We start from the raw sequence: 26,079 nt of genomic DNA, 5'->3' as shown, positions 1-26,079 counted from the left end.
GCATCGCTGGGTGTGACCCAAAAAGCCAAAAAAAAAAAAAAAAAGTGGTAGGCCAGCAAGCTTCAGTTCAGGGGTCAACAAAAATACAGCAGGCTTTTTTTTCTAAGGGATTATCTGCCAGGCTGTGAGAACTGTCATGCTGGACCCAGCAAATGGACCCAGCAAGCCATGTCTGGTTCTGCATAGCTACATTAGAGGCCAAGCGGCGGTGGCAGAAGCTCAAAAGAGAACAATCAATATGAAACTGAGGGGGCTTCAGAACAAGGCTGGAGGCGGGGATACAAGTATCAGTGATCAATGTCCTGGCAATAAGGGTAATCTCTGAGTTATCCCTGTGAAACAGAAATTTTGCTTTAGGTAGCAGAGGTGTTTGAGTCCCCAAGGGCCCAGGGACATGGCTCAGTGATCGAGTACCTGTTTTCCATGCATGAGGCCATAAATCCCATCCCGTACAGCCCTCCACATGTCCAGTGCAATCATATAGCAGCATGACCATTTGTGATTCTCAACACCACAAAAGTGTGTGGTCTCTCATGGAGAGTATCATGCTAAGTGAAATGAGTCAGAAAGAGAGGGACAGACATAGAAGGACTGCACTCATTTGTGGAGTATAGAATAACATCACATGAGGCTGACACCCAAGGACAGTAGATACAAGGGCCAGAAGGATTGCCTCATAGCTGGAAGACTGCTTAATGAGCGGAGGAGAGAAGGCAGATGGAGTAGAGAAGAGATCACTAAGAAAATGATGGCTAGAGGGGCTGGAGCGATAGCACAGCGGGTAGGGCATTTGCCTTGCACGCGGCTGACCCTGGTTCGATTCCCAGCATCCCATATGGTCCCCTGAGCACCGCCAGGAGTAATTCCTGAGTGCATGAGCCAGGAGTGTAATCCCTGTGCATCGCCAGGTGTGACCCAAGAAAAAAAAAATGATGGCTAGAGGAATCAGTTGGGATGGGAGATGTGTGCCGAAAGTAGATAATGGACCAAACATGATGACCTCTCAGTGTCTGTGTTGCAGGCCATGATACCCAAAAGTAGAGAGAGAGAGTATGGGGAATATTGTCTGCCATAGAGGCAGGAGGAGGGTGGGAAAGGGGGGGTGTATACTGGGGATATTGGTGGTGGGGAATGTGCACTGGTGGAGGGATGGGTGTTTGATCATTGTGAGATTGTAACCCAAACATGAAAGCTTGCAACTATCTCACAGTGATTCAATAAAATTTAAAAAAAAAAAAAAAGTGCAGTCTCTGGGACCTCCACAACCAAGTGTGAGAGTACCAGTCCAGTGGACCCAAACGTTTAATCCCCAGGATTGCAAACTCTTACATCAAGGCTGGAGGTAGAGCTGAAACTCAAGCACACACCCAGCAGATGCCAGGCTGAGTTCAGTCCAACGACAACGCCACTGAGTCAGCAGGCCGCATTGCAGAGCTGACATTAGCCAAGGGTGGCCTGCAATACTGCTGCATGTGGCCCCGGCTAACAATACAAAAAGGAAAGGAAGGAAAGTAACCCAAGAACACCATTCCCAGAAGGACAACTTCCCCTTTGTCCTGTAAATATAAAATTACACGGGAGCCAGGTCAGCTGCATTCTGGAATATGCCATGTTCACAGGACAGTTAGGCTTGTTTGGCTTTTTCCACCTTGCTTGTCATCTACTTTTTTCCTCCAGTCTGACTTGTTTTCAAATTTCCAGTAGAAATTGTCCTGGAGAAAGTGCACAGGGTTTTAGAGCTCTTGCCTTGCAAGCATATGGTCATGAGTTTAAATCCCTGGGAGTCTCACATGTGCCAGACACAATCCCAGCAGCTCTATGAGCTGCAATCCCCAGTGCCACAGGCAGCTGGCCATATGACAACCTAGTATGACACAAAAGGAGTTCAGCCCCCCACAAGCATCTTAACCTATTTTTACAACACCTAAGATGTCAAAAAATCTACCATTAAGAAAAGGGAAATGGATGGGGCTGGAGCGATAGCACAGCGGGTAGGGCGTTTGCCTTGCACGCGGCCGACCTGGGTTCAATTCTCAGCATCCCATATGGTCCCCCAAGCACCGCCAGGAGTAATTTCTGAGTGCGTGAGCCAGGAGTAACTCCTGTGCATCGCCGGGTGTGACCCAAAAAGCTAAAAAATTTTAAAAAAAGAAAAGGGAAATGGAGAGAAGGTAGACAACTTGGCAATTTCACTGCTGGTGCCCAAGCTGTCTGGAGATTGTGGTGCAGTTAGGCATGCACCAGCCAGTCTTGATTCCCAGCACCACAGGGTTCCCCAGAGCATCACTGGGTGCAGCCCTGGATGCTGTCAGCAGCACCAGGGGGCCCCCGGGGGCCCCAGCATTACAACTTCAGGTCATTGTCTTGAATCTCTCAGCAGGGCTGAGAATACCCAGTGGGGCCCTGGGCCTCCTAAGCACTGCTTGGGAGCACCACCCCCCACAAAAAAAGCCCAATAGCAATAGCTATTTTAAAAAAGGATGATTTGGGGCCAGAGAGAGATGCTGAGAGCATGCTTCACATGCAGGAGGCCCAGATTAGATCCCAGCACTGTGTCCCCCAAAATAAAAGAGAATAGTCAGCTTTCCATGCCCCATGAAAGTGCAGCTGACTGTCTTAGCCCATGCATTTAAGAATATCAATAATGAATGCTGAAAGGAGAGGCAGGGGCTGGAGCAATTGCACAGCAGGTAGGGTGCTTGGTTGCTTGCCTTATGCAGCCAACCCAGGTTCAATCTCTACCATTTGGTTGCTCAAACCCACCAGGACTGATCCCTGAGTGCAGAGTCGGGAGTCAGCCCTGAGCATTGCTGCGTGTGGAACAAAAGAAAATCAAAAAAGAAAACACAAGCACCAGATTCTTGTTTTTCTTCGGGGGAATCACAAGGAAACACCCAGCTCTGTGTTCAGAGAGGCCACTCAACCATGTTCAGACCATGTGGTGCTGGAAATCAAATCAGGTTCTTATTAAGTCCTGTTTCAAATTCATCATTTGCTTTCTAACTTAATAGTTACTGCACGTACACTGACAAGTTTGAAATCACTGATGGTCACAGATCTAGGAAAACAACTGGTAAACTTTACAGGCAGGTGAAACAAATCTGAAGCGATCACCCCCAGATTTGATATGAAACTTAAATATCTAGAAGATGGTAGAATAACTCACTCCTGTCCTGGAGTGCTCCCCTGGAGCACTTCCACATGGAGAATTATCATTATATACTTATTTGGATTTTTTTTTTTCTTTTTGGATAACACCTGGCTCATGCACTCAGGAATTACTCCTGGTGGTGCTCAGGGGACCATATGGGATGCTGGGAATCGAACCCAGGTGCAAGGCAAATGCCCTCCCTGCTGTGCTATCGGTTCAGCCCCTTATTTGGAAATTTTTTCAGAAAACAAAATCCATTCTGTGCACCCCAGGAGATCTACCTTCCTTTGTGTGTGTGTTGGTTTTGGGTCACACCCAGTGATGTGTGGTTACTCCTGGCTCATGCACTCAGGAATTACTCCTGGCAGTGCTTGGGGAACCATATGAAATGCTGGGAATCGAACCCGGGTCGGCCACATGCAAGGCAAACGCCCTACCTGCTGTGCTATCACTCCAGCCCCAGGAGATCTACCTTCCTTAAGAGAACAAACAGATAATGCTCGATTGCACCAAGGGTTACTGTAACCGAGCCCCATCATTCCAGTACCTCCCGGGGGCACTGTCACACACTTAGGAAACACTGCTGTCATGGGTTCTAGAGACTGTGACTCAAAAGAGACTCTGACTCATAATTCATAACTCATGACACCAAAGAACTCATATTTCTTTATACATACTTCTTTCCAAATATAAGAATCACCTCTGGCACTTAAGGAACACTATTATAAATCTATTGATAAAAGCGACAACAGTCCATTGAAAAGACCCAACAAGGTCATGTCAGTTTTTCCTCTCCGCTGCAGCCAGCGGAGAAGAACTGATGCCTAAATAGCATCAGTTGGATTCTCTCATGGCCACCTCCTCCCACAGGACTGTGCGGGATAATGGATCCAAGTCAATCATGAAAGTCTTGATGATCATCCCTCTGCAAAGTTCTCCCCCATATACTCAAGCTGCACCCTTAGCCGTCTTTCTCCCTAATGAAGGTGAAGTCAAGGTAGCAAAGGACGGGGAGGGCAGTGAGGGAGACAGCTTCTCTGTCCAGAAGCAAACTTTGTGTCCAACTTCAGAAACCACTGATTAAGGCTGATCTGAATGAATGTTTGGAAGCCACTCAAAGTTCTGTACTGAAAAAACATGTTCTTCACTGATGATGCCTTTTATTTCAGGGTGTCACTCCAGTCCTGGGATTCTCTGGCTTAACAACAACACTGTCTTTCGAGCTGTCCCATTGTCCCAAGATTCCTTCTTCCTCCTACCCAGAGGACCGATGCCAACCAAGACACTTATAATTTGTCTCAATTCTACTGCATAGACATTTACTCTTAACGAATATTAAGTAGGCTCATTGGTGAGAACACGTGTGTGAGGCCTAAGAGGAAGGGACTCCGCTGACGCATGACAGACTTTCGCTTGGCAACCAGAGTAACAAAGAGAGCTTCACCCAGGGTGTAGCCAGCCAGGAAGCAAGAACAAGGTGTGGACTTCCAAGGTGTGGACGCCAGCAATTAAGAAGGCTTATGACACCTTGACTACAGCTAACAGTTCTGGGATCTCCGATGAAGGTCAAGAGGCCACCAAAACTGTGTATAAAAAACAGGATTCTGGGGGGCCGGAGCGATAGCACAGCGGGTAGGGCGTTTGCCTTGCACGCGGCCGACCCGGGTTCGATCCCCGGCATCCCATATGGTCCCCCAAGCACCGCCAGGAGTAGTTCCTGAGTGCAAAGCCAGGAGTAACCCCTGAGCATCGCTGGGTGTGACCCAAAAAGCAAAAAAAAAAACAGGATTCTGACCATTGATGGGCAATCTCAGCAGCCTCACTAGTGTCAGGACTTATAAACAACAAACTTGGGAACCAGCAAGGCTAAATAAAGTAAGCCTAGACGCCTATGCCTCCATCTTGGACTGTGGGTACCCTTGGACTCTGATAACTGTGACGGGCTAATACACCTATGTCAACACTTAATTGTGTGAAATGGGTGATAGGATCAGAGTGAATTACATGCAATCAACTGTGTGTGATGAACAGAATTTAAACAGGTATTGACATTGAATCCCTGCATCTAGGAAACTGCTGGCTACAATAATGGACAACCCAATACTTGGGCTAAAAATCTTCCTACCAGGACCAGGGAGTTCTCTTACCACCTCTTCTTAGGCCATCATCCTTCCCCATCCAGACCACATCTCTGTTATCATCATCCCATCCTCAACACCAAAGCCATCAAGGGCTGAGGAGTGTCTGAGACACCTGCAAGCCAACTAGTCTGGCATAGTTTTGGGGATACAGGCAGATGACATGAGACTTTAGGTCAAGCACAAAACATTTTATTACTCACAGCAACAGCAAAAGTTTCATTCCCTTGTTCTGACTTTCAAGTGCAAAGCCAATAGAACATAACAAAGGGCTGGGTGATACCTGTCCGGGCAGAAATGCAGCAGTACCAAGAGGAATCCTGAGCAATAAACCCAGATCTCTTATAAGCTCTTAAATCCAGAAAGTCTGTCTTCCAAGGTTCTGAGCAACCCTGCCCTTTGTTCTGGAGGGAGACGCCTCATCTTCTCTATTAGACAAGCAGCCTTGAAAAATATCCCAGAATAAAGGCATGTATAATCTCTTCTTGGAAGATATACAGTCACATGAGCCGTAGGAAGAGTTGTCTTCATCAGTATCTAATTGTAAACAGAGTGGAATGACTTCCCCATTTGTAATTTACCAAAAATAAACCACACATTTGTATCAAGGTAAGAATAAGCATCCCTGATTCTTTTTCAAAGCTTGCACATCTATTTTTCTTCCTGACTCCACCTGATTCTCTGCTAGGTTTAAACTTAACTTCCAAGTACCTCAAAGACCAGGATTTCATACAAATTTAATGCCTGTCAGCAAAGAGTGAGGTTGAATTAAAGAAGGGATAGTTGATGAGAGCTCAACGGGGGGAGCTCAAGCTTAGCATGCACAGGCCCAGATTCAATCCACATGGTTCCCCCCGAGCAGCACCAGGTGTGATCTCAAATCGCTGAGCAGAGAGTAGCCCCAAGCACCACTGGGTACCTTCCCCTCCCCCCACAATCACACAGACACATACACACAAATTAAAACTACCAGGTTTTATATGTTACTCAATAACTCTGAACTAGCAAAGTTTTTAAAGACCCAGTTATTCAGGTTTCTGGGCCACATCCAGCTGTGCTCAGGGCTTACTCTTGGCTTTGTGGAACATTTCTGGAGACCGTGGGGAACTATATGGGATGCTGGGAACCAAGCCCAGGTCAGGTCAGCCACATTCAAAGCAAGAGCCCTACCCACTGTACGGTAATTTACTCCAGCCCCAAGGCCCAATTATTTAGGAAAATTATCAAAAATCACTTTGAAAGGCATGTTAAAGTGTGAATTCTTTTAATTAAAATGCTTTACGTTAAAAGACATATTAAGATATATGTACTGCTATTATGTCCATAGCAATCAATTCAGAAATATAAATATTAAATATTTAATCATCAAGAAAAAAATACACTTTACATCACCTGATTTTTTAAAATTTAATGTGTTTACATCAAAAAATTAGGTAGTCATTTTACATTTAAGAAATTAAAAAAAAAATTTAAACAATACCAACAGTGAAAGGACTTTCATTGAGTTTACATATTTTTTTTTGCTACCATTTTGAACTACAATTCATCTCATCCTGCCTTTAGGCAATGTGCAAATATATTCAGGCACCCAACACAATCAGGAAACTAAACATAGGAAGCATGTATCTGTCAATGTCCCTAAAAGGAAACTCATGTACTTTTATTAAAAAACTCTGTAATATGTAAGCATTACATAATAATGCTATTAACTACCTTTTGTCACAAGAATCATCACCAAAGTTTTTCAGAAATGAGTTCACATAAAAATTAAATATTCAAAAGGTGAAATGTTCCTTTTAGCTTTATCGAGATCTTTCTTTTGTAAAGAAATACTTTAACAGTTTTAAAGCAAAGTTGTTTTAAGAGTCTAGACAGCTAAATCTACACTCCTGAGTTCAAACTTGTAAGCCTTTTGTAAATAGTGTTCAAATAAAATGTCCTCCCCTTCCCATTCTCCCACCCCAAATCTTGTATTGTTTCTTACAAAACTTTGGTCAAGAGTAGAAATATACCCAGGCAGATGAATATGCCGTTCAGTAGGAAGAACAGTAAAGCCCAACTAATGACTTTGGGTTTTACAAATAGAAGGCAATTAAAATGTACTCAAAGTTACATTAAGAAAAAGCTTTCAGGGGGTAATATTGAAACAGTCACAAAGGTTAAGAAAATACTGATATCAAAGTACAAATGACTACAATGTTGAAATAGACAAAAACTACTATAGAAGAGCCTCTTTTAAAATAAAAAATAAAGAACATAAACACATGAGTCAGGATTCACTTCCTGTTCCACTCATGAATTTTAGTCTTTATATTCAAAAGGTTGGTTGTGTTGACATCTAGTAGTTTTCTTACGAGCGCTGATGACGCATGATTCCAACTTCAGAAGATGATTCTTTCCTAGGGAACAGCTCTGGGCTCAGGTCACATCTTGGTCACTGTACAATTTCAAAGTAGTGCAGGATTGCCATGATGTGCTGTGGCATGAAGACGTATCCTGTGTACAGGGCCATCCCCACGAAGGAGACCAGCATGGAATCAGAGTGGGCGTTAAGGAAATGCTTTTTCAATTCAACCATGCTAAATCCCTGCACCAGAGTCAGCACCGGGGTTAGTGCGCTTACTGGGTAAGCCCGCTGTCCCGGGTTCAAGCCCCAGCCCCACACACAATTTCCCTGGGCACCCCTGGAGTGACCACCCTCCAACACAGAGCCAGCAATAACCCCCAAGCACTTCTGGGTGTGGCCCAGCTCACCCACCACATACACACAAAAACGAAATCCCTAAATTTTTTCAGTGACCATTTCATATTAAAAATACCCAATCAGGGCGCTGGAGCAATAGCACAGTGAGTAGGGCATTTGCCTTGCATGCGGCCGACCCGGGTTCGATTCCCAGCATCCCATATGGTCCCCTGAGCACCGACAGGGTTAATTCCTGAGCGCAGAGCCAGGAGTGACCCCTGAGCATCGCCTGGTGTGACCCACAAAGAAAAAAAAAATACCCAATCAAAATATAAATAAATGGGGCTGGAGCGATAGCATAGTGGGTAGCCTTGCATGCGGCCAACCCGGATTCAATTCCCTGCATCCCATATGGTCCCCTGAGCATGGCCAGGGGTAATTCCTGAGTGCAGAGCCAGGAGTAACCCCTGTGCATCGCCAGGTGTGACCCAAAAAGAAAAAAAAAATTAAAATCAAAATATAAATAAATAAAAATACCCAATTATTTGAGTACTTTCTCACACATCCTATAACCATCTTATAATAAAGTAACCAACATTTGAGTACTTTTTCATACATACCAGTAATTTATAAATAACTAAGGCCAGAAAGATTCATCTATAGGCTGTGTGCTTTGGTGAAGAAGGCCTAGGTCCAACCCTCTGCACTGCTCAGACCCCCACCCCCAGCACCACTGACAGTGAACCCAGAGTCCAGAGCTAGGAGTAGCTATGGACACCACTGGGTGTGGCAGGTTTTTGTTTTAGCTTTTATTTTTTTGCTTTTTGGGTTATATCCAGCGATGTTCAGGGGTTATTCCTGGCTCTGCATTCAGAAGTGCTTGGGGGACCACATGGGATGCCAGGAATTGAACCCAGGTCAGCCACGTGCAAAGCAAACACCCTACCCGCTGTACTATCACTCTGGCCCTGTGGCAGTTTCTTAATGATTATAAACTACAGTCACTAACATTAACCCAGCCCTATTTTAACTTTTTTAAAGTTTTTTTATATTCACCATGACCTTATGAAGGTTGATTTGTAGTTTAATATTTACTATATATATGAAACATCAAGGGTGGACTGATAGCACAGAGGTAGGGCGTTTGCCTTGCACGTGGCCAACCCAGGTTCAATTCCTCCATCCCTCTCAGAGAGCCTCGCAAGCTACCGAGAGTATCCCGCCCGCACGGCAGACCCTGGCAAGCTACCCGTGGCGCATTTGATATGCCAAAAACAGTAACAACAAGTCTCACAATGGAGACGTTACTGGTGCCGGCTAGAGCAAATCGATGAACGACTGGATAACAGTGCTACAGTGCTACCGTGCTACGAAACATCAAACTATTCAAAATTATGTGGCTGGTGTGATAGTACAGCAGTAGGGTACTTGCCTTGCACACAAATCCAACCTGGGTTCATTCCCCAAATCCCATAGGGTCCCCCATGCACCACCAGGTCTACTTCCTGAGTACTGAGTCAGGAGTAACCCCAGAGCACTGCTGGGTGTGTCCCAAAAAAGCAAAACACTACTCAAAAGTAAACACAGACACAACACCAGCACTAACATAACAAACATGTCTTGGATATGGCTGACTCAGTTTTGATCCCCAGCATCCCCCTAAGTCCATGAGGAGTAAACCCTGAATACAGAGCCAGGGGTTAGTCCTGAGCCCCAAATTAAAAAAATAAAGTCATAGAAAAAAAAAAAGCCAACATAAATGACGTATACTCTAAGGCTTTTTAACCTGGTCATGAAGCCAGGTTAAGGGGAATAACTGCTTCTGGTGTGTTTTATTCCCTCATTCATTCACTCATTCATTCACTTTTCTGTCTCCTGTTTTTTATACCTTTAGTTCCACATAACAGTTATACAAAGCTCTACATTCCTTTATTAAATGATACGGTTTAAATAAACAATGGGCAGACTACTAATATTTGCTTAACAGTTTACTTGACAAACCTCTTTTATATATTATCTTGCTTAACCTGTGACAAGCATTGCTGTGAAATGAAATGTTTACTGTAACTATTACTCATCAGAGGCTGGCAAAACACTCACTTGTCCAGGGCCATGTACGACACTATCTTTAGAGTCGGTTCAAACAGAAGCGATCTGACTCAAATCATAAACTCACTCTCCTTGTCCAACAGTCATGTCAAGTTTCCCACCATCATTTTCTAAATATCTTTTAACCCTTCCTAATCTGACTTCTTAAACTGCACCTCTTTTTTATTTTAGTTTTTTTAAAGAAGAAGCAGAAGCAGCTACTTGCTACCTTCCCATGATTGTTCACCCCTACAATCAACCTGACTTCTACCTTGCCAGGCAAGACACCTCCCAGGTCAGTGGAATCTTGACACTAATCAGCACTAACAAAGTTCATCCTTTTTGAAAATCTTTCCATCTGTTTGTCTTCTGGAGTGGCTCAACTCTACTCCACACCTGGAAAGGAAAGCCTGATCTTAGTAATGGAGACTAGTAATCCGGTTTTCTTTGTAACAATCCACCCCCAGAACTGACTATCAAGATCAGTTTGGGATTTCCAGGAAGTCAAGATTGATGATACAGGGGTCTGAGTGATAGTATAAAGGGTACGGCATCTGCCGTGCATGTGGCAGGACAGGGTTCAATCCCTGGCACTCTATAATGGTCCCTTAAGCCCACCAAGAGTGATCCCTGAGTGCAGGGCCAGGAGTAAGCCCTGAGCACAGCCAGGTGTGGCCAAACACCAAAAAATAAGAGTAAGCATGATAATCTAGGGTCTGGAGAGGTAATAAGGGCCGTTACAGCACTTTTCTTGGATGTGACTTCCAATCTGTTGCTATATCTTATGTCTCATAAACAGCATTCTGTATTTTTATTTTCGTGCCACACCTGCAGGTAGTCAGGCCTTACTCCTGTTCCTACACTCAGGAATTAAACCCGATGGGGATGGCGGGGGGGGGGGGGGGGGGGAGGTGGCAGGGGAACCATATGGGGTGCCAGGGATAGAACCCAGGCTGGCTATGTGTAAGGCAAACACCCTACCCACTGTACTATCACTCCAGCCCAGCATTCTGCATTTTCATACTGCTCTAACTTTATCTATGATGTAATAATAACATGAGTGGGAGTAATCGCAGTAGCAGTTTTTATCTTGTAAAGTTGACTGTGTGCCTGGCACTGCATTAAGTGAGCACTCAAGCAAGTTCTAGTAACATCCTGACATCAAACTAAATAACAGAGCCAACTTCAAATCAAATTCCAAAAATTTGCTCTGAATCACTCTATATAAAATGCCTTCATAAGAAGCAGCCATTATTCTTCCTGGTAACACCAAATCATTCTAACAGCGCTGTTCAGAAGCCCTTCCAGCACTCATGCTTTTGTTTCCCTTCTGGGAAATTTTTTTCATTCCCCAGACTCCCACCAGAATAGTCTCCCCATTTCTCATAAAAATATTTGTTCAGATAACAGCTATAGCCCAATATCACCTTTTTGCAGATGTATTAATCTCACTCATATAATGTATTAATGTATTAATCTCACTCATATTAATCTCACTCATAGCTTCAACTCAGAAGCAATGTCATGAAATTTCTGTACCTCTAACATCTAATACATGTTCAAGAAATATTCTCTCAATAAAAGAATCACTCAGAAAATCTTATTGGACTCTATAATCACGATAATGCATTCTATATATTCCACACAATACTGACAATACTGACAAAATTTATAGCGACTATGTAAAAGAAAAATTAAAGGGGCTAGAGTGATAGCACAGCGGGTAGGGCATTTGCCTTGCACGCGGCCGACCCGGGTTCAATCTCCAGCATCCCATATGGTCCCCTGAGCACCGCCAGGAGTAACTCCTGAGTGCAAAGCCAGGAGTAACCCCTGTGCATCGCCGGGTGAGACCCAAAAAGCAAAAAAAAAAAATAAATAAACCAAAATAAAACTACATCTGTGTTGTTTTTGTTTCATTTTGGTTTTGGACCATACCCAGCTATGCTCAGGGCTTACTCCTGGCTTTTTACTCAGGAATTACTCCTGATGGGGGCTTAGGGTGCCAGGGATCAAACCCAGGCAGGCTGTGTGCAAGGCAAGCGTCCTACTCACTGTACTATAGTGGTTTCTTTTTTTTCTCTCTGGGTCACACCCAGCAATGCTCAGGGGTTACTCCTGACTCTGCACTCAGGAATTACTCTTGGCAGTGCTTGGGGAACCATATGGGATGCCGGGTATTGAACAAGGGTCGTCTGCGTGCAAGGCAAACACTCTACCTGCTGTACTATCGCTCCGGCCCTGTACTATAGTTCTGGCCCATGATGTTTGCTACTCAATAGGAAAAAACACTTTTTGCATGTATCAGACTACCCCCAATCTTGTCCAGTCAAAAACACAGAGAGAAAATGCTCTACAGACAACTATGACACCTCAGAAGCAAGACCACAATAACTAAGCTTTGCTGTCCCAACCGGCCACTCCACACTACCACTGCCTACAAATCATCAGGGCTTCTTACTAGGCCAAACACTATGTTGCAGTGAGGAAGACTTAACTCCATTTAAACAATTCCAACGCTCTAAAGTGTCTGATTGCACTGGCAATCAAAGAACAAAAATATTTTAATGGGCTGGTAAGATAACTAGACAGGTTGGAACACATACTTGACATACAGAAGGCTCGGGTCCAATCCCTGGCACCGCACAGTCCCTGGAGCACCATCTGGAGTGACCTAGGAGTGACAAGAGTAGCCCAGGAACACTGCTGGGTGTGGCCCATAAAATAGGGCCAGGATATGGTTCAGCAGTAGAGCACTTGCATGGCAGGTGTGAGACCCTAGGCTGAAGCACCAGAACTACACACAAAAAGGTAAAAGATAGCTAAACAACCCAGTCTTCTATTAGTCAAATGCCTTCTGTAAAACCAATTCTAAACTGCCACTTTTTTTTTGGGGGGGGGGAGTGGCAGAGGAGCATACCCACAATGCCCAGGGATTATTTCTGACTCTACACTCAGCAATTACTCCTGGCAGTGCTCAGTGGACCATATGGGATCAAACATGCCTGGCCACATACAAGACAAATGTCTACTGGATGTACTATCCCTCTGGTAAAGTTTATTTCTGGGCCTGAAGAGATAGTACAGCAGGTAGGGCACTTGCCTTACATGCGGTCAACCCAAGTTTGATTCCTCAGCATCCCATACGGGTCCCCTGAGCACCACCAGGAGCAATTCCTGAATGCAGAGCCAGAAGTAACCCCTGAGCATGTATGGGTATGGCCCCCAAACAACAAAAGGTTCTGAGCCAGAGGGATAGCTCAAAGTGGCCAACCTAGTTTAATCCCCAAATCACACCTAGTCCTCCAAACACTATCAGCAGACATCCCTGAACAAAGAGCTAAGAGTTGCCCGCAGATATAGCCAGGTAGAGCCCAGCTGCCCCCCAAAAACCGTATTTCTACCAAACATATCAACTTGAAGTTTTCCTAGTTGCCTTCAAGTGGAAGATACTGACGCTATCTGTATATCAGCCCATCTCATATTCTTGAGTCATATGAAAGGAAGTCGCATCAGCTGTAGATGTGTAACAAGCAAAACCCATTCACTGAGCTTTCTATAGTGTGTTGATTATGTCTAAGTATGGCAATCGATTTTAGAAACACAAACTGGATACCAAACTCTTAAAAACTAAACAAGAAAAAAAAAGTACTGCTGAAAACAGCAACAATCAGGTTCAAGTCCAAACTAAAATCCTGGAAAAACGGTTTGCAGCTGCGCCCAGACACCCAAGCTATGAATTGCTATCTTGACTGCATTAATTTAGGGCCTCTTTGGATTTCAAGACCCTCCCCACAGGCAAAGGAACAGAAGTGGAATTCCTGGCCTGCTCTGAAATCTAGTCTACCTGCGACACTTCTAGATTCAGAGACCCTCAGGGAGCCCACACCAAGACCAGCGCCTGTTATCAGAGTTGTAGTATTTCTTATGGGCGTTTTCATCAGAAGCCAGAGGAGAGGGTAAAGAGTCATAATCTGGGGCCAGAGCAATAGTACAGTGGTTAGGGCGTTTGCTTCACACATGGCATACCCAGGTTCAATCCCTGGCATCCCATATGGTCCCCCAAGTACCTCCAGGAGTAATTTCTGAGTGCACAGTCAGGAGTAACCCCTAAGTATCACTGGGTGTAACCCAAAAAACAAAAAAAATGAAGGAAAGAAAAAGAGTCATAATCTTCAGCGACAATCGGCCCAAGGCTGAGCTGCAGCACGCAAAGTTCTTCCAGCTCTATTTTAAGAAAATTAAAACTGAGCACCTGCGCTTGGGTTCCATGTCCAGAGAGGGGAGCACAGCTCTCTGCAGACAGCAGGCTGCACCCACCCCAGGCCCACCCCGAGCCTCCTCCACAGCACCCAGGCCACTTCGCTGTTTCAGCTCACACCACCAGCTTTGCATTAGTAACATCCTGGGGCAGCCTCCACAGCCTGCATGCCTGAACTACCCAAGTCATCATACCCTCCATCCCCTCCTCGCAGAAGCCAATTACATTTTTCTTGGCACCTGCAAGCTTATTACAAATGGGAGGGTTGCCTCAAAATGTCGGGTTCCCAGAGACCCAATAATTTGTGGATTTTTTTTCCCCAAGGATGCATAGAGCAAAATCTGGCTCCTATGAGAGCCCAATTTCTCCTTTTTTCCTAACTGTATCACTGTCACCCCCGTTGTTCATCAATTTGCTCAAGCGGACACCAGTAACGTCTCCATTCGTCCCTGTCCCATGTTAGTGTAGTCTGATGACATTGGAGGCTCTTTCGGGATCAGGGGAATGAGGACCATCATTACTGTTTTCGGCATATCAAGTACGGCACAGATAGCTTGCCAGGCTCTCTCCTAACCATGGATCATAAATATTATTTTTCTATTATTTCATTCATTTTAATCATTCCAATTTGCAAAAGGTATATATTCTTCGAGCATTTAAAAAATAAATTTGCGGGGCAGGAGCAGTAGAAAGCTGCTGGGGCCCAAGAAGACTGTCGGAAAGGTTTGCACTGCTTGAGGGGAGTCAGCTCACAGATCACCAGCCCCGCCGGCCGGGTCTGGGAAAGCTGATCTGAAGACAGTGTCAGCCAGTTCTCCTCCCCAAAACCTCACAACTTCACTTCCCTGGTTCTACTTCCCGGATCTCATAATTGTGCATTTCCTCAGGGTATAAAATAACCTGCCATAGCAAACAAAGGAATAATAGCTAAGATTGTACTCTGTCACTCAGATAATAAACTCCAGGCACAGCTGCAAGTCTCACCAATGTCTCTATCTAAACAATTAAATTTCAGAAATGAGAAACTCTCCCCAGGCAGGGCCAGGCAGATGGGTCCCACGAAGAGGGTTTGGTGAAGCAAAACACACTGACCAAACTCAACACCTATACTGTTTGAGAACTCAAAGCTGTACCCTGACACAGACTCAACAGAGCATTCTGGGTCACTGATGCTATAATGTGAGGCTCTCCACTCATCTCCTCAAGCAAAAAGGAAAAAAGAGAAAGAAAGCTGTTGGGTGAAGGAATAAGGATGTCCCTCCTGTAGCAGATCCCCAGACACTTGTCTAGGAAACAGACTAAGAATGATTCACCAAACAAGCTTAATGTGGTGAATTAAGTTACCTGCATGCCTGTCACACTTTCCAAAATATCCACTGTGAATGAGAGCTGCTGACTGACTGGCTGACTTGCCATAAGGTGATAAAACCACACACAAGAAAAGTAAAGCAGGGGCCAGAAAGACAGCACAGAGAAATTAAGGAGCTGGCCTTGCCACATTCACTTCTACATGAAGATCAAAAGTAAATGAGGAGTCAAGGACACGGTACCATGGGTAAGATGCTTGCCATGCATGCAGCCAACCCCCGTTCAATCCCCAGAACTCCATACAGTCCCTGAGGTACCACCAGGAGTGATCTCTAAAACCAACCCAGGAGTAAGCCTGAACACCACTGAGTTTGGCCCCAAAACAAACAAACAAAAAAGATGGCTGGGGAGAGTGCAAAGGGTGTACAGGGTCTCCTGGCCAGGAGGAACCTATCACATAAACTGGGAGTAGCCCCCAAGCATCAATAGGTAAGCCTTGCCCACTGACCCCCCAAATATAAGGAAACAGCATTTAAGAATGAAGATTGCTGGGAAGGAAAATAAAAATTGCAGTACCAGAGATAAAACCCAGGACCTTATACATGCAAGGCAAGAAATCTACCACTGGGGGCTGGAGTGATAGCACAGCGGGTAGGGCGTTTGCCTTGCATGCAGCCGACCCGGGTTCAAATCCCAGCATCCCATATGGTCCCCTGAGCACCGCCAGGGGTGATTCCTGAGTGCATGAGCCAGGAGTGACCCCTGTGCATTGCTGGGTGTGAACCAAAAAGCAAAAAAAAAAAAAAAATCTACCACTGAGTCACATCCCCAGCCCCCCAAATTTTATAATAGATGCCATGGAAAAAGATGCTGAAGGCCACCAGGGCAATTGGGGGGAGGGGGGAAGACAGTACAAGGGATAAAATAGAGGAAATTCCTAGATTGGTTCTCCACACTGCCAGGAGTGACTTTTTATTTATTATTTATTTATTTTTTGCTTTTTGGGTCACACCTGGCAATGTACAGGGGTTACTCCTGGCTCTGCACTCAGGAATTACCCGTGGCGGTGCTCAGGGGACCATATGGGATGCTGGAAATTGAACCCGGGTCAGCCGCATGCAAGGCAAACGCCCTACCCACTGTGCGCTCCAGCCCCCAGAAGGGACCTTTTAGCAGAACCAGGAGCAATGTTGGGTGTGGCCCAAACCCTCACCTTAAAAAAAAAAATTAATTAATTAATTAAACTCAGGGCCTCTCACATGCCTGATATGAATTGCCTGATATGAATTCTCTCTCCCAGAAAGTTTGAAGGCAATGAAAAATATTCAGGTTATTGGGGCTGGAGCAACAGCACAGCGGGTAGGGCATTTGCCTTGTACTCAGCCAACCCAGGTTTGATTCCCAGTATCCCATATGGTCCCCCAGCACCGCCAGGAATAATTCCTGAGTGCAGAGCCAGGAGTAACCCCTGTGCATCATTGTGTGTGACCCAGAAGGAAAAAAAAATACTCAGGTTATTTCAAGGTTACTCTGAAGTTACATTTTGATTGAAAGTACATTGATAAAAAGACACTACTAAGCATATTTTTCCAAAGGTAACTTTCTCTGATATAAAGAATTTTGCCTGTTTATCTAATTATCATGCAAATTTTATTGAAGGTCTGTTAAAAACTCCGTTATTTTTATATACACACTTTCTTTTGGGGGTGGCGGGGCTGGGATTAAACCCAGCAGTGCTCAGTATGGGTACCACACAGTACCTGGGATGAAACTGGGGTGGGCCCATGCGAAGCAAGCACCTTAACTACCCTGTACTATCTCTCCCATTCCCAAATACCTTTTTTAACACTGCAGCTCAAAGTTGGAGTAATAGTACAATGGGTAGGGCATTTGCCTTGCACGCTGCTGACCCAGGTTCGATTTCCAACATCCCAGATGGTCCCCTGAGCACTGCCAGGATTCCTGAGTGCAGAGCCACAAGTAACCCCTGAGCATCACTGTGTGACCCAAAAAGGATAAAAAAAAAAAGAGACACTGCAGTTTAGACCAGAGAGAGACCTCAAAGGGCAGATCACGTTGGAATCCCAGGCTCAAACCCAGGCACAAGATCCCTCAAGCACTGCTGGGAGCAACTGCCCAATAGCCACCCCTCACCCCAACTTTCTAGAGTGGCCCTAAAAATAAAAAACAAACAAGAAAATCTCAGCATCACAAAAAAAAAAAGTGGGGAACTCTTCATTCCTATGATCTATTTTTTCCATTCAATATGATCAGAGCATTGAGTCCCATGGAACTTTGATTTGTCTTACTTTTTAAATTTATTAAATATTAATATGTCTATGAGGATACTATCACTGGATCTTTAACCTACTTAAAAGATACGAGCACCTCCCTTCATCTTGTAAATTCTTACTCCTCTCTCCACTCTGCCACACTAAGTGGAGCTTGCAGCCCGCCTGAAAGGCCCATTCTCACTTCCTCTCCTGCTTTATTTTTCTCCAGAGTTACAGTGTAGCTGTACACTACAGTGGCATCAGAATAAACATTTTCATATTTGATCTCTAATTTAATCTAGAACAGTGTCTGGCAACTAAAAAGTATATGAAACCTGGGAAATACAGAATTCAACAAATGTGCAAATTCTGCAAATGAGCAGACAGAGCAAAACAATAATAAAACACAATATTTTAGTACCTCCAAAATACATAAAAATTCTTCCAATCTATGGAGCCTTCCACACTTTAAATTTGAATTCTATCCAAGAGCTGAATTCTGTCCATTAGAAACAGACATGCTCCAAATCTACTCTGAAAGTACTCTCTTCACCACTGCCAAAATACCTCTGCAACTCTTTGGAATGACAAATCAATATATAAACAAATGTTTCTCAAATATTGTGTCCCCAGCATGGTGGTTTAAAAATGCATATATACAGAGCTGGACAAATGGCACAAAGGTCTGAAGCAAAGCTTTCCATGTCCCCAGGGGTCTCATGACTATCCAAACACCTCCAGATTAGCCCCCTGAATTACTCTAGGATTGAACTAGAAACTACCAGAATGACCCAAAAAACAAAAATGCATATTTTAAAATTTATATATATTGCCTAAGTATAGACTGCCTCTTAAGGGGAACCATAAACCAAAAACTGCCCACATTTTGTTTAAAATAAATACAAATAAAACAAATACAAAAGCATAATATAATTCATTGATTACAGAAGAAAGCTTTATGTATTTTATAACTAAAACAAGGCCTAACTAGGTTTTACTTATGCCTCAAATTGTGTTTTTAACAATACATACTTGAACATTTTCCACCTTCTTTCAGCAGGATGGTTACAATGTTATTAGTGTCTTCTTCCTTTTGTAACCAAACCAAAACCTACTTGGTTACAGACCTGCACATTTCTTTTTTCACTGTTGGCTGCCACTTGGGAAGAGGGAGTTTTTTGAACCGTCTAGCCAAGATGGAGGCTAATGGCTCTCAGCATGCAGCTGGTCTCTCATTTCACTACCACTCAGAACTGCATTATCTATTGTGCTAATGTTCTGTTTTAATGCAAGTGTCCTGTGATATATAAACATGTCACCATATGGAAAAAGTTCAAATACCAGTTGACAAACCAAATGCTCATTTTTCTAGCGAAAACTTAGGATTTATGCCCAAGCATGAAAGGCGTAAAACTATCTGCAAGTTTAGTCAGGAGCAATAGTGCAGCATGTAGGTGCTTGCCTTGCAAGCGGCTAAAACAGGTTGGATCCGTGGCATCCCACATGGTGCCCTGAGCAGTCGGGAATAAACTGAATATGGATGAATGTAGCATAAAAACAAACAAACAAAAAAAAAGGTAGTATTTTTAAAAAGTGAGCTCTAAGTTTTATTGTATCAAGAAGCATCTACATGGGGCTGGAGCAATAGTACAGCGGGTAGGGCGTTTGCCTTGCAAGCGGCCTACCAGGGTTCGATTCCCAGCATCCCATATGGTCCCCTGAGCACCTCCAGGGGTGATTCCTGAGTGCATGAGCCAGGAGTAACCCCTGTGCATCGCAGGGTGTGACCCAAAAAGCAAAAAAAGAAGCATCTACAATGTGTCTGGCTTGACATAACATATCTAAAATTAGGACCAGAGTGATAGTACAGTGGGTAAGGCTCTTGCATTGCTCACGGCCAATCTGCTTCAATCCCTAGCATCCCTTATAGACCCCCCAAGGACCACCAGGAGTGATCCCTGAATACAGAGCCAGGAATAAGCTCTGGGCACCAACAGGTATGCCCCCCAAACCAAACCAAAACAAAGAACAACTTCATATTATTAAATATAGTTATTAAGTTTTATAGCAGTGAAACAAAGTAACACATTTATCTTCATCTAGAATTTTCCTCAATCCAGGATGTCTAACCCAGAAAGATTTCCAGACAGGTGAGTTTCTCTTACACTAAATTTCAGATTCCAGCAGCAAACATTATTTCCAATGTAATTTTTTAAAAAATATAACTTTACAAAACCATGTCACTAATTGCAAAACAGTTCAGATTGACGCTAATTATTAATGAGTTGATGAAATCAAATTACTTCACCACAGTAATTAAGGGTTCTGTTAAGTAGGAAAAGATACAGCTTTCTCGTACAGTTCTTGTCTTCAAACTAGAATGAGCACTCAATCTAAAATGAGTGTTCCAAACTACAGAATAATTTAAGGCCTGATTTTAAAATAACTCTGGAGGGATAGAGAGATAATACATTGGGCAAGGTGCTTGCCTTGCATGAGCCATCGGGGGTTCAATTGCTGGCACCCCATATGGTCCCACTCCCACCCCCAGAACTGCCAGGGGAGGCCAATAAACCCTAAGCATGGGTGTGGCCCTATAAAACAAAAAAAGTAAATAACTCTGGAATCATCTAATAAAAGTATGGCAGCTGAGACTATTTTGATGAGTTTTCGACAAAGATACTGCTTTGGAGGAGGGGCACACCCAGAGTACAGGGGAACTACTCCCAATTCAGTGCTCAGGAGCCCTGAAGTGACAAGGAATCCCAGGCTTCCTGCATGCAAAGCTTATGCTCCAGTCCATTGAGTTATCTCCCAGCTCAAGAATTATATTTTGAATCTCAACTTAATAACCTAAACTTAGAAATAAGATTGTTTTACATCTTAGGGTTTATAATTTGTTTTCTGGGGTTACGGGGATGGGGCAGAGAAATACTGTTTTGTCATGTTGCTGCTAGGGATCAAACCCAGGACTTCACACATGCAATCCACAGGCTCTGCCAGTAAGTGATAGTCACAACCCTTAATCTTAGGTTTAAATCCATGAGATTCTGTAGTCCAAGATGTTAGCTGGTTGCAGTTCTCACAAGAACCATTCCTTTCAAAAATATTAAAGAAAAATCCCCTATTACAACATAATATAGAGACCCTAACAGCATTGACACACTATCATTCATTCCCAAACCAACAAAAGCTACAGTGTAAAATGTACAGATAATAGACCAGGTGAGTTCTACCAGTTTCAATTTTTGGTGTAACATTGTTTAAATTCACTTCTAAGATTATTTATTTATTTATTTATTTAGGCTTTGGGGTCACACCCAGCAATGCACAGGGGTGATTTGAACCCGGGTCGGCCGCGTGCAAGGCAAACGCCCTACCCGCTGTGCTATCACTCCAGCCCCCTAAGATTATTTAAACTGAATCAACAAGTAGCAAGTCTACATGTTAGTATACATTTTTAGAAGAATGATTTGGGATTACTTACTATGGCGTTTAGAGGGAAACCATACTGCCATTTCAATTAAATGGTAAGGAAATGAGAGCATGCTTTAACATTTAGACTCAAAATTCATGCATTCTAGGTCTGGAAAGGCGGTTCACAGGCTGAGCCCACGCTTTGCAGGCGTGAGGCCAGGGTTCGATGGTACCCTGAACACCTCCAGGAGCGACCCTGGGCAGGGCTGGGAGTAGTCCCCACGCACTGCCGGGTGTGACCCAAAAATAAACACAATAACAAATTAAAGCAGCATTCTAGTTCTTAAATTCCAGGTTTGAAAAGAGATGCCAACAAAAATAAAAACGTTTCCGGGTAAGCAGCTACGATTCATGGAAAGTGTTGAAAAGACTCAGCTTTGAGTACAATCTTAATGCTAGTTCAATATAAGATACACAGATTTGATAAAGGCTCGAACCGAAGTTATGCCACCATAACGCAATAGAGCAACGTGCACAGCGGTCCTGAAACTACTACAAATTAAACAATGAAAAGGAGAGACCTGGGTGAAGCAAGTTATGGGAAATATCTGTTTCATATGACCAAGTCTTTTTAAAGTTACGCCTCATTTTTCATATATTTATTCTGCAAGAAAGCCAAAGCACGTCCAGTCCTTTGGAGACAAACGGAGACAAGTGCAGACACAAAAATCAGACTTCAGGGAGTCTAACTTCACAACCTTGAGTTATTCATGAGGCGGTTACGCAAGGTAGGTGAGTTGAGATACAGGAAAATGCTTAGCACGGTGGCTTGCCTCATAATAATCGCTCGCCAACAAGTATTTACTATCTGTCTACGAATACAGTTTCAAACACCACGTACTAACCACAGCCTCCTTCTCGGGCTCAACTTCTGCAGACGGTGCACGCAGCAAATTCACGAACGGAGCACCACTTCGGAAACTACTCGTCGTGGAAGAACAAAACGGAACAATAAAAGTAAAAACGCCTTTTTTATTTTAAGCTCTCCTCGGAAGAACAGACCACACATACTCGTTCCCCGAGGTTAAAATTTTAAAAAAATAAATAAATAAAAGTTATTAAGCGCATTCTCATCCGGACCCAACTCGGCCACACCGCGGACAGGTAAAGGTCAAGGCGTCCACGCCGACCGCGATCCCCGCCTCCCCCGGGCAAGGCGCAGCCCCCGCGCCGGCGGGGAGCGGCCGGCAGACCTCGCCCAGGGCATTTCCTCCGCCCCGCTCGAGACCTCCCAAGCTCAACCCGGGAGCGAGATTCTCCCCTCCCCCCATACACACACCCCCGGCCGCATGCGCGCGGCGCTGAGGACCCCGTGCTCGGGCGCGCGGCTCCCCCGGGCCGGCCTCGCAGCCGCCCCCGCCCCCAGCCCCCGCCCTAGGCCCCGGAGGATGCAGCCTCGCGGCCCAGCCCCACCCCGGCCCCGGGCAAGGATACTGAACACCGTGCGCTCCCAGGGCTCCAGCATGTAGAGCGCCGTGACCAGCAGGTACTGGTAGTAGAACCAGGACATCTGCTTCCAGGCCCGCGCCAGCGCCATCCCGCCGAGCGTCAGTCTGCCGGCCCGGCCGCGCGCGCTCCTTCCTAAAGCCCCCAGCCTGCGGGCCCGCCCGCCCGGCCCGCGCCCATTGGCGGCCCGGCCCCGCGCGTCACCGCGGCCACGCCCGCCCCGCGCGCCCCACCGCGGCCGTGCGCCCCGCCCGCCGGCTGCCCATTGGACGGCCCCGCGTCGCGCCGCCCGCCCGCCCCTCCGCGCCCCCGGCCCGCCGCGCCCACGCGCGCCGCTGAACGGTCCCCGCGAGAGCGGCTCCCGGCCCCGCCGCGGCTCTCCCTCCCCGCCCCAGCCGTTGGTGAGCGTTGGGACCTGCTGGGGTCCGCAGGAGCGAGCGGGCAGAGTGACCGGCGCGCAGAGGGAGTCCGTCCAGTCGCATCCAGAAATGTGCCCGGGAATGCTTCGTGGAAGCATAATCGTTGAGAAATGCCCGTTCCGTGGGAGTGGGGTCGGGGTGGGGGGGGGGTTAAAGGAGAAAACGGGAACGTGTTAGGGTATCTACTTCCTGCAGCTGATGAGGTGGGAGACGCACGGCGAGCACCTGTCAGCTACTCAAGGTGCAGAGGCGGAGACTAAGGTGCTGGCAGAGCGGGGAAAGGGGAAGGTGTCTTTGAAGAAGTGCTGGGCGCACTGCCTCCTACCTTCCTCCCCCACGCACATGTGCACACAATACACCCACATAAACCAACAGGCCGCGTCCTCAGAAGGCAAAAGAGGTCACTATAAATATGACCGCCCGCCTACCTCCTTCGGAGGCTCTAGGTACTCGGTACTCGGTGAGTAAAGGGCAGAAGGCCCGAATCAGGAGGCTTCTAGAGATTGAGATGCTTGAGATTCTTCTAAGAGCTGATGGCATCACCTCCAGTACCGCATCCAGATCTTCCCTCCTGGCAAATGAGCCCTCAACATCACAGTTAGAAGCCTATACCGAGTTAGCATGTTAAGTGACCAGTTGTTTGCTTTAAAGTTTCTAGATTAGGCGTAGGTAGAGTGCTTCCCTTTCCCGTGGAGAGATAGTAGCGGGTAGAGTGCATTTCTTGCAGGTGACCGACCCAGATTCCATCTCTGGCACCCTCTATGGTTCCCCCAAGCGCCATCATGAGTGATCCCTGAGTGTAGACACAGGAACAAGCCGCTAGAACCGCTGGATAAGGCCCCAAAACAAACCGCTTCCCCCTCAAAAAAGAAGTTTCTAGGTTAGCCTACAGCTTAAACTTTAGAGCTCAATGGTGAATTTTTATTCACTTAGAAACTTAAAGAGCAGAGCATTGGGGGAAAAAGACCAGACAGAAGGAGATCTACCTTGAGAAAGTACCTGGTAGACTAGGGAAGGGAAAGGAGTTTACAGTGAGGTGTGGTTGAAAGTAATTTTATATTGTGGGTAGGCTGATATCCATTACAGTCTAGAGGGTAAATCTTAGGTTTCTAAGAGATGAGGCCCGGTGGAATGCCCAGTGACTCTCGGAGGGCTATCCCTGAAAGAGTATGTAGTCAAGGGTTTAAACCCCAAGGGTCCCACATGTGCAAACACCCTCAGGCAACTCAGCTGTCTGTGATCCTAGTACCTCAAGGGGTATCCAGGCTCACCATAGAAGGATGTAAGCACCACAAAAGGGATAAAAGCTCCACCCCCAACCTCTGCAAGCACTCCCACTAAAAAAAAAAAAAAAAAAGATTGGAGGGGGAGAGGTAGAGAGACAGTACAGTGGGTAGGCCACTTGCTTTACATGCAGCTGACCTGGGTTCCATCCATGGCATCCCACATGGTCCCTCGAGCACTGCGAGGAATAGTCCTTGAACAATTCCCCCACCCAAAGGAAAAAAAAAATGTTCCAACCACAGAAAGAACCTGCCACCTCTAGCAACAACCAGGATGTGATCCCTGTGAGCACTACAGCCAAGACCTGTGCTTAAGCACCACACCTAAACGGTGCTTTATGGTCCACTAAGCAATGAAAACCACACCTAACTGCTCCCACACCAAGGCACATGTGAATGTACCAGTCATCAGAACATCAAGATCTACAAAAGGGAAATGGGGGTACAGGAGTGAAGGGGGGCTGATTTTTTTTATTGTCTTTTTTAAAGAGTGTGTGAACAGAATTAAAGGAAGAGGTAGAAATGGGAAAATGAGTGGGGGTGGGAAGGAAGAGAAGATGGGAAGAACTTCCCGGCACAGGGGCGTATGTGACCCTTTGTTGTGAAACTACATAAAGAGACTTTATGTGAGAGCTTGACCTTTTAAAGGACTGAAAGAAACTTGTACATGACTGAAGCACAAAGAATGTGTAGTAGCAGCAGGAGATGGAACTAAATATTAAACCCAGGGGCTGCTCTCCAGAAAGACCTTGTGTGAGAAGCTAAGAAACTTTAAAATTGGTGTCCAAAAGTTTTGAGAGACATGGCTTAATAAGATTTACATCTTGCACAAATGAGCAAATGGGCTGAGTAGCAGCCTGAAGGCTACTTAGAAGATTAGAGACGGAACAGAGGTGGAGCCTTGAAATGTGGCCTGTGCTTCTGGTCCTGGGAGCTCTTTACTTTGCAAAGATCCACGTGCACTTGCCCTCCCACATTCAAATCTTAGCAGATTAGGCTCCTCCATGTTCCTCTCTGAGCTACTTCTTTTCACATCAGTTTGGCCAAAGGAAGCTCCGCTCCCTTTCTCCTCAACAGGCCAATGACCTCAGCACGTGAAGCTTATTTTAATTTACCCACGATTGCAAGCACCACCCACAGCTGCTCTCCCTCACTGGGTCAGCCCCAATGCACCTACTATTCTTACCACACGGCTCTCTCCAGTGCACACAGCCGCACCTATACCATCCCAGCAACCCACTGCTTCTCATCAGAAGAACAGCCCTGCATGCTAATCCAAGTTCCTTGGCTTCCCTGGGACTTATTTTTGTGTCTTATTGTTTGGGGGCCACACCTGGCAATGCTCAGGGGTAACTCCTGGCTCTGCATCCAGGGATCACTCCTGGCAATGCTTGGAGGACATCTGGGATTCCAGGAATTGAACCCGGGTCAGCCACATTCAAGGAACCTTTCTTACTATTGCTTGCCCCCACCTCTGGTTTGATTTGCTTAAAAAAAAGAAAGAAAGAAAATCATGCTGATATTAATGTAGCACTGTAGCACTATAATCCTG

The 26,079-nt window shown here is 45.5% G+C and overlaps 1 protein-coding gene across 1 annotated transcript; it reads right to left on the bottom strand.

Annotated features, from left to right (window-relative positions):
- Nucleotides 1-6,536: 6,536 nt before the first annotated feature.
- Nucleotides 6,537-23,004, bottom strand: SPTSSA (serine palmitoyltransferase small subunit A). Its single transcript, XM_004612114.2, has 2 exons — nt 22,814-23,004; nt 6,537-7,827 (listed from the first exon to the last, which is right to left on the bottom strand). The coding sequence occupies exons 1-2, from the start codon at nt 22,914-22,916 to the stop codon at nt 7,724-7,726; spliced, it is 207 nt and encodes a 68-aa protein (XP_004612171.1). The 5' UTR covers nt 22,917-23,004; the 3' UTR covers nt 6,537-7,723.
- Between the last annotated feature and the right edge of the window lie 3,075 nt (nt 23,005-26,079).

The sequence above is a fragment of the Sorex araneus genome, chromosome 3 (genome assembly GCF_027595985.1).
Source record: "Sorex araneus isolate mSorAra2 chromosome 3, mSorAra2.pri, whole genome shotgun sequence".
NCBI lineage: Eukaryota > Metazoa > Chordata > Mammalia > Eulipotyphla > Soricidae > Sorex > Sorex araneus.
Note: the sequence above shows the minus strand (reverse complement) of the source record. Positions and strands in the feature narration are given on the sequence as shown.

Excerpts from the sequence above, each read along its gene's own strand:
- SPTSSA (XM_004612114.2), bottom strand. The coding sequence starts at position 22,916 with ATGGCGCTGGCGCGGGCCTGGAAGCAGATGTCCTGGTTCTACTACCAG. Across the intron at positions 7,828-22,813 it reads CTGGGAGCGCACGGTGTTCA|ATTCCATGCTGGTCTCCTTC; the intron begins GTATCCTTGCCC and ends ACGCCCACTCTG.